General features: G+C 41.0%; 1 protein-coding gene across 1 annotated transcript; it reads left to right on the top strand.

Annotated features, from left to right (window-relative positions):
- Positions 1-560: 560 nt before the first annotated feature.
- Positions 561-4,923, top strand: LOC131592283 (NADH dehydrogenase [ubiquinone] 1 alpha subcomplex subunit 5-like). Its single transcript, XM_058863695.1, has 5 exons — positions 561-657; positions 1,655-1,699; positions 3,241-3,357; positions 4,079-4,144; positions 4,701-4,923. Exons 1-5 carry the CDS (start codon positions 583-585, stop codon positions 4,800-4,802), a joined length of 405 nt encoding a protein of 134 aa, XP_058719678.1. The 5' UTR covers positions 561-582; the 3' UTR covers positions 4,803-4,923.
- The last annotated feature ends 3,634 nt before the right edge of the window (positions 4,924-8,557 follow it).

The raw sequence follows: 8,557 nt of genomic DNA, 5'->3' as shown, positions 1-8,557 counted from the left end.
CCAGGCGTGGAGAAACGCAAGCCCTGAATACTGATACAAGCTGTATTAACCACTTTGCACTAGTTGCAGATTGGTGGAAGTGCATGTTTTATCAAAGGACTGGCTTCCAGGGAGAACTCAAACATATTCTGAAACTCAGTTTGTGCAGGTTGCTTACCAGTTACGGAAAAGAGGAGATCAAGAGCAGGGCAGAGGAATTATAAAGAAAAAATTGTCCAGAGTAAAATACAAACTTTCAACATAATTACTCTAAAGTACTACTACACAAAATTCACCCTTGAAGTTAGCAACTAAGCACAAAACTTATTAGACGGACAACTGGATCTTCAAATGAACATCAGGTTCACCTCTACCAATAATTTACACTGTCTTTTCATTGCTCTTTTGTCCCACTGTCTCTATCTCAAGATCTTTAATTAAGTTCCCTATTTTCTATTTTCTATCTAGCTCTGTTTTAGGGCGTTTTTTGCCTCTCTAAGGGCCGCCACTACAGCAAGCCCGCAGCCCTGTGCCAGCCTCTCCCACAGAGCCTCCGGCGCACGCGCACTGCCACCGCCCCGCCGGCCGGGGCCGCTGCGGCGCATGCGCAGCCCGGCGCCCTCCGCTGCGTCCTCTGAGGGCGCCGCGAGCGCGGCCATGGCGGGGGCGCTGAGGAAGGTGAGGCGCCGCCGAGGGCCCCGAGCAGCAGCTTGCTCCTGCGCGGGGTCGTCCCTTCTGAGGGGAGGGCAGCGAGTGCCCGAGCCGGGGGGTGAGAGCGAGCGGGCACGCTGCGAGGGAAAGGCCGAGGGCAGCGCACCGCCCGGAGCATCTCCCCGGCAGCAGGGGGCGACGGGCCCGCCGTGTGGGGCGGCTGGAGCCGGGGGCACCGGAGCTGCCCCAGCAGCTGCTTGGTGCGCATCAGACACTGCATCGCCAGGCTGTCGAAGGAGGGGATTGTCCCGCTCTGCTCTGCACTGAGGAGGCCTCATCTTGAGTCTTCTGTGCGGTTTTGGTCACCTTAGAAGGATACTAAGCTATTAGAGAGCACCCAAGGGAGTGCAGCGGAGATAGTGAAGGGCCTGTAGGGGAAGCCCTGTGAAGGGCGGCTGAGGTCATTGATCTGTTCAGCCTGGAGAAGAGGAGGTTGAGGGGAAACCTCATTGCAATTACAGCTTTCTCATGAGGGGAAGAGGAGGGGCAGGCACTGATCTTTTCTCTCTTGTGACCAGTGACAGAACCCAAGGGAGTGGCCTGAAGTTCTGTCAGGGAGGTTTAGGTTGAATATTATGAAAAGGTTCTTCACCCAGAGGGTGGTTGGGCACTGGAACAGGCTCCCCAGGACAGTGGTCACAGCACCACCCTGACGGAGTTAAGAGGTGTTTGGACAATGGTCTTGGGCACACGGTGTGAATCCTGGGGATGGTGCTGTGCAGGGCAGGAGTTGGACTGGATGATCCTTGTGGGTCCCTTCCATTTCAGGATAGTCTATGATTTGGATTCTGGTGAGGTGAGCTGCTTCCTCTTGGAGATCTGGAACTCTTGGATAATGGGCATATGGCAGGAGGCAAGGCTGGCCACAGAATGGTCCCTGTAGGTGTATATTGAGTCAAAACAAAATAATTAGTGTGGAAATGGATGCTCAGCTGTGTTAAGTATGTTTATGCTCTCTCTGCAGACCACTGGGCTTGTAGGATTGGCTGTAGCTGAGAACCCTCATGAGGTATGTCACACATCTCATTCTATAGTAATGGAACCTCTTAGTGAGATCTAAGGTTTTTGTGATGTGTTTGAATGTGTAGGTATGAAGTGTATCTTAATCTGATGCCAGCTTAATGAAACAATTAAAATTGTCCACAGCGATAAAGGTTTAATGCATGTCATTATAAGTTATTTTACAGATGTGCTTTTTGTGGCATGTGTTAATTTCAAAAAACGCTCTAGTGTAAGTATCTTTATGAGCCAATATTTGATTTCTTTCATCAGTAATGCCAAAACAACTGTTTAAATTCAGTTCTTCATAAATATAGTGACTGCTTCACAGGCAAAAAGAGTTTTGCTGCTTTGCTGTGTACCCAAGTATTGCAATAACTTATTCTAAAGGGATAGCCTAGTTTTAGATGACAGAAACTAGCTATGTGGTGCAAAGCCATGCCATGGCCCTTAAGGCCCAGCAGTGCTGGGATTGGAATACTTGAGTGGTACTTGGAAACCGCATTAGGTGGTTCTCGTAGCAGTGTTTGGCTTTCTTTTAACCTCCTCAAGCTCAGTAGTGAGCCTAAGTATGTTTGTCACATCATGCTTATTCAGGAGGCATTAGCACTGAAAGAACTTCAGTATTTTTTAAGTTCTCCCCTTTGAAATTTCTTATTACACAACAATTCTATTTCAGAAATACTTCTGACTCCAATACTTAAGAATCCGGTCAAAAAGAACCCTTTAAAAAGCCACTACTGTTTGGTAGAAATTATTCTAGCTCAGTCTACAGCCTTGTCAGACACCTTCTGTGTTAACTTAGTATATTTTAGTTTTTTCAGAGACTTAAAGCTCAGAGTAAAGTACTGGGCAATGTTTTAGTTGAAGTTCAGATTCTGTGCCAGTCTTTTTGTTTCCTGTTTTTTGTTCCTAGTACTTCTTTTAGTATTCAGTTTCTATTCCTTTTGTTTCCTATAGGATATCCCTCCCTTGTCAGGAAGATACAGTGACCCAGTACAAAAGTGTAAATTTATGCACCACCATGTGTCCTTTATCCCTGCATTTAAATCCAGTAATAAAAGTTTCAGAGTTAATTTAAATCTATTTGTTACTCGGAACTTTGCACCAGCATGAGGAAATGTGACAAAAAAATCTGCATTATAATCTCTTTGTATCTTCCTCAGGTAAATTTTAGGTATCTGATGGGTTAGACATGAATTTGCCTTTTTTTTTTTCTATTTTTTTTAAGAGCACTTTATGGCCTGTACTGGTTTTTTTTTCATTTTGCATCAAGTGTGTTCAGATTGAAACTGTCTTTGTTTTATAGTTTTGTTTTTTTTTTCCTTTGATGAATGTGACAGCTGTAATTTTTCAGTCCTGATAAATCCCTGCTTTACCCAAGATGGAGTTCAGTGGCTCAGACTTAATTATTAGTTAATCTTACACTTCTGCTTTGAATACCATATTTTGTGTATAGATGGTAGCTTATAGGTTTAGTGGACAAGAAATAGGATAAGAAGTTAAATAATTGTAGTTGTGTATTTTAACCATGTCTTGTGATCACTTTAGCGCCTGCGAATACTGTACACAAAAATCCTTGGTGTCCTGCAAAGCATTCCCAAAGATGCAGCTTATAGGAAATACACTGAGCAGATTGTAAATGAGCGATTTGATTTGGTGAAAAAGGTGAGTACAGTGCTATTTCATTAATGCTGCACATAAAAAAATTTCATAGGATGAGAAAAGTTATTTTTGGAGTGCCTGGCTGCTCCTCAGATGCACATGTAACTTTCAGGTATCAGTTCAGAAACAATTGAAGTATTGAGGTTTATTTTTGTTATTGACTGGGATATTTTGACGGCATATGAAAATGAATTGTTAATTTCTGGCTGATGTTTTGTGAAAATTAGAAGCAAATAGGTTTTTTTGAAAGATTCATAGAAAAGAGGTAATTTTCACACACTTCCACAGAAAAATGTATGTGCTCTTGCCAGCATAGTATCTTTGCACAATCCTTGGCCTTCAGTCCACTTTTAGTTACATTAAACTCTGCAATACAGGCATTGTGTATTTAAGGTGATAATTGAAAGCTTGCATATAATTCTATAAAAATGTAAAACCAATAATTTTTTCCAAGATAAAAACTAAAGCCTTTACCTGCTAATACTTCTTTGGATTCATTAAATAGCATTCATTCTTCGTATTTATCATTGAGGGTTTGATGTTTGCTTTTCAGTAACAAATGAGTGTGAGATTTCTTTGATAATATCAAATGTTATAAGCCAGCTAATTCAATGGTAGTTCTGAGAAAGACTGGAGTGTGATCTGGTTAAATTACTGTTTTCATGCATTTTATGGGCTTTCTACTCTCACTAAAACATTTTATTATATGTATTTGAACACACAGGAGACTGATGTGAAAAAACTAGAGGACAAACTGAATAGTGGTCAGATAGAAGAAGTCATTGTACAGGTAAAGAGGGAAAATTTGACACGAGTACAAATGTAGCAGTGTTTTTTAGTGCTCCTTTGGCTGAGCTTTTGTTTAGAAAAATTGGAAATTTTGTGTATCTTCCTTGTCAAATGGAAGAAAATCCCCTGAAAACAAATGGTCATGTAGTGATTGGATGGCCTTGCTAAAACCTAACAAATTAACAACTGTTTCTTGCATTATGCTTACAGATATGCATGTATACCTACATTGCTTCTTACAGAGTCTAAATCAGTGAAAAGGGCAGAAGACGATTGGATAATATTGGGGGTAATCCAAACCAAGTGGAAAATATCATTAAGTTGTCATTGGGAATGTCTTGCTGAACAGAATGTCTGTTTGGGTATTTGGGGGTGATGCAATTTTTATTAAAAAACACCCCCCCCCCCCAGAACATAGAGTTCTTTTGATATTTATAGGTGAAATTTGTGGTAGTCTGTGATCATGATAGATGGTGACATCACTGAGGTAATTAACTGAAATAGAGGTAATTTTTGCAATTTAAGAATTTAAGACTGTGTATGGTGTTTATTAACAGGCTGAAAATGAGCTGTCCCTGGCAAGAAAAATGATACAGTGGAAACCGTGGGAGCCTCTAGTTGAAGAACCTCCTTCTGATCAGTGGAGATGGCCAATATAATTTTCAAAATGGTGTAACCTCTTGAAAGTAAACAGAAAAAATTAATTATTACTCTATTGTTACTGACAATTGTCTTTAAATTAAAGATAATCACTTCATTAAAATATATTTTGTCCACTTACATTTGTCAATCTAAAGGCTGCTGCCAATTTCTTGCAAAAATGGTTTTAAGAAAATTCTGGCATTCCTACAACCTTTTTGTTTATTTATTTTTTTTGTATTATATATTAACAGGGTATTTGTGCCTTATGCTGAGTTACTTTTGTAATTTGTATTTGTATGTTAAAAATACAGACATCAGAGTCTTACTGGCCATGCAGATACTGCGATGAAAGGCCTAATGCTTCTGAAAAAGAACAGGCTTTTAGGTTTCAGCTGAATCCCTGTCCTGAACTGGCTGACCTTGCTGCCCACATAACTAAACACTGTTTCTGGCTTGCGGGAGTACGGGGAAGATTGGAGACGTGAGGGGGAGAAAGAAGACTGCTACTCAAAGTGATGGCAGCAACAGATTTCTTGTTAACAGGTAGGTTGCTGTACTTGGCATAACAAGCACCTGTGGCACAAACCTTAGTGTTGGGATCTTACAGTCATTGTGTAGACTTGTATTGGTGTATTCCTGATTCTTATGTGTTGCAATAAATGGGGTGACATCAGGCGGGCTACCGGTCACCATTTGAGTCCCACCGGGCTCTGTCTTAGGCCCAGTGCTCTTCAGTATCTTCATTAAGGACTTAGATGCAGGACAGGAAGGGATAGGAAGTAAGTTTACTGCTGACACTGCTTCGGGAGGAGCTGCTGGCTCCCTTGAAGGCAGAGGGACCTCAATGATTACAGAGATGGGCAAGCACTGACCGTATGAAGCGGAAGAGAGACAAGTGCTGGATTCTGCACCTGGGGCAACCCTGGATGTATGGACAGACTGAGGAATGAAACACTGGAAAGCAGCACTGCAGAAAGGGACCTGGAGGTCGTGGTCAACGGCAAGTTGAATCTGTCAGCAGTGCCCTGGCATCCAGGAGGGCCAGCCCTGTCCTTGGGGGCATCAGGCACAGCATTGGCAGCCAGAGAAGGGAGGGGGTTGTCCTGCTCTGCTCTGCACTGGGACAACCTCACCTCAAGTGCTGGGAGTGGTTTTGGGCACCACAAGAAAGATAAAGAGCTTTTAGAGAGTGTCCAAAGGAGGACAAGGAAGATGGTGAAGGGCCTTGAGTAGCAGCCTTATGAGGAGTGGCTGAGGTCAGTTGCTAATTCAGTCTGGAGCAGAGGAGACTGAGGAGACCTTACCTCAACATTCTTCAACATTCTCACAAGGGGAAGAGCAGGGACTCATCTCTGGTGAAAAGTGAGAGGACCCAAGGGAACAGCATGAAGCTGTACCACGAAGGGTCAAGGTTTGCTATTAGGAAATGTTTTTCAACCAGAGAGTGTGGTTGAGCACTGAGATTAGCTCAGTTGATAAAAGTGTGGGCCTAATCACACCAAGGGTGTGAGTTCAGTCCCTGGATGGGCCAGTCATTTAAGAGTTGGACTTGATGGTCCCTTGCAGGTTCCTTCCAACTCAGAATATTCTGTGATCTGGGAACTCAAGGTATTCTGTGATTGGTTTGAAAGCTTTTGTTTAGAGATTTCATATTATAAATCCCAATTAAAATATCCAGACTAGATCTAAGGATACTGTGCAGGTTTGCCTTTACTGATTTTTTTTCCAAGACCATTAGTAACATTCCTGCAAGTTTAAAGGCAGGAATATATGTATATCACAAAAATCTGCAGTTTAATAAGCATTTATATATGCACTACTTACATTACACAACATACTTGGTCATAGCTGTTTTTTCATAGTTTTTAGACTTATAAATTTACTTATGACATCATTATTATAAATTACTAATTTCAAATTTGTATCATATTTTATGCAATGGTATTGGGGGGTAGGTCAATAGAAGAGAAAAACAGTATTCCCAAGGTACTCACTCCAGAAACTATTTTCACTGCATTCTTTAGCATTGGATTTTTCCCCCCAACTATTGTTACTATAATTGCAGGTTGTTTTTTTTTTTTAATTTTGAAAATTAAAACAGTGAAAAATACTTAGTTTCATTGTTTGGTTTTGAAGGGTTTTTCAGTCTTGACCAAGGTAGAAGCTGGTCTTTTCCTAAGTAAAACCACTAGATGGCATTCTAGAAGAGGACTTTGCTAAAGTTAACAAACACAATTTTCACATGAGAAATATTAAGGGATTACACTGGCCTTTGAATGAGGTCAGTGCTGTCACATGAGTAATGAAAATTAATGGATTTTGGTAATAAGTATTGAGCTGACCTGAGAGGAATAAAAATAAAAAAATAAATTTAAAAAAAACCCCAAAGCCTAATATAAATGATTATGGCATGAAATACTGGAGGTGGGGGGAAGGAAAGTTGCCAGAATATGGTAGCAACTATTGGAATTCTTTCTGCTCTTCCATAACTGAGACATTTGCTGAGCTCTCTTCTTGTTCAGTTATTTTCTCTACTTCTAAAGATATATTTGTCATGTGATTGAAAACAGCTCTCCTGTAAGCTCATTAATTATGCCCCAGGGGAGAGGAAGTTTTTTTCATGGCCCACTGCAGCTGAAATTTGATCTGTAGCCTTCTAAAACTGAGTTTCTCGGATAAAAGCATACTCTTATCTTCTCCCTTTCACAAATCCATATCAGTGTCCTCCATACAGGTCCTAATTTATTCCAAGAGGAATGAATATGCTAGCAAGGTATAATTTGAAGGCTAACTAACTTTAGATCTTTAATTTGAGATCATCTGAAGTCACGTAAATAAAAAAGTTTATCTGCAAGGATGGGACCTAGTAGAGACAGAACCTGTTACATCAGAAAACCAACTTTCCGATCACGAGAAGAGAGCAAGTACTGAGGTTTTTGTCATTCCTAACCTGCCATATGTGCTACTTAACCTATCCTGGGTGGCTGTGTTCTGAACCCAAACACAAAACCAATAGGGGATGAGTGAAAGCTGCTTTTTATTAGTATTATTTCAATATTCAAAGCTTATATGCTATTTCATTAGGAAAAAAAATAAATCATTGCAACTTGAAAATTAGTTTAAATATTTAATCGACTATATGGCAGTGACAAAGGGACACAAATGACAGTATCTTTCTATAGAATTAATGACAACCCTATTCTGAGAGTTCAAACAAGGTTTTAGAAAAAACATCATTAGCAGTGGTAATGGGAAATTCCTGTCCTTTTTATGGGAAGCAGGCCCACATTCAAGTGCTGAACAATGTCTGGGAGACATAGTAACAATGATCATGGCATACAATTATTGAGTATGTATTTAAATTCAATGCCTGCTGAAATGCTTTTTTCAGGATTCTCCTGGCATTGCAACACAGAACTGTATATTTCGCATTGAAAAGTTGTTTGATGTGACTGTCCCCCCAGTTTTCTTGTAGCATGCTGAAAACATTTGCTGGAGTTGTGTGAAAAATGGTACCTCAAACACCAAGAAATGCAATTTCACATGGCTTTCGTTCTCATTGACATGTCTTTAATTTCCATTTAGCAGCCTCATTCCTGACAGCGGGGACCCTCCAGGGAGAACAGCACTGTAAGGCACAGCCCGTGTCACGGGTAGGCAGTGCCACACAGCTCGGTGTGTGGCACGAAGGCTGCCAACACACACTCAACACCCTTTCTCCATATCCAGCAGTTCTGGGGGCTTAGTACAACTTCTGCTACTATCTACAGCA

Source organism: Poecile atricapillus, chromosome W (genome assembly GCF_030490865.1).
Source record: "Poecile atricapillus isolate bPoeAtr1 chromosome W, bPoeAtr1.hap1, whole genome shotgun sequence".
Classification (NCBI taxonomy): Eukaryota; Metazoa; Chordata; class Aves; order Passeriformes; family Paridae; genus Poecile; species Poecile atricapillus.
Note: the sequence above shows the minus strand (reverse complement) of the source record. Positions and strands in the feature narration are given on the sequence as shown.

Excerpts from the sequence above, each read along its gene's own strand:
- LOC131592283 (XM_058863695.1), top strand. The coding sequence starts at position 583 with ATGCGCAGCCCGGCGCCCTCCGCTGCGTCCTCTGAGGGCGCCGCGAGC. Across the intron at positions 1,700-3,240 it reads TAGCTGAGAACCCTCATGAG|CGCCTGCGAATACTGTACAC; the intron begins GTATGTCACACA and ends TGATCACTTTAG. Across the intron at positions 4,145-4,700 it reads TAGAAGAAGTCATTGTACAG|GCTGAAAATGAGCTGTCCCT; the intron begins GTAAAGAGGGAA and ends GTTTATTAACAG.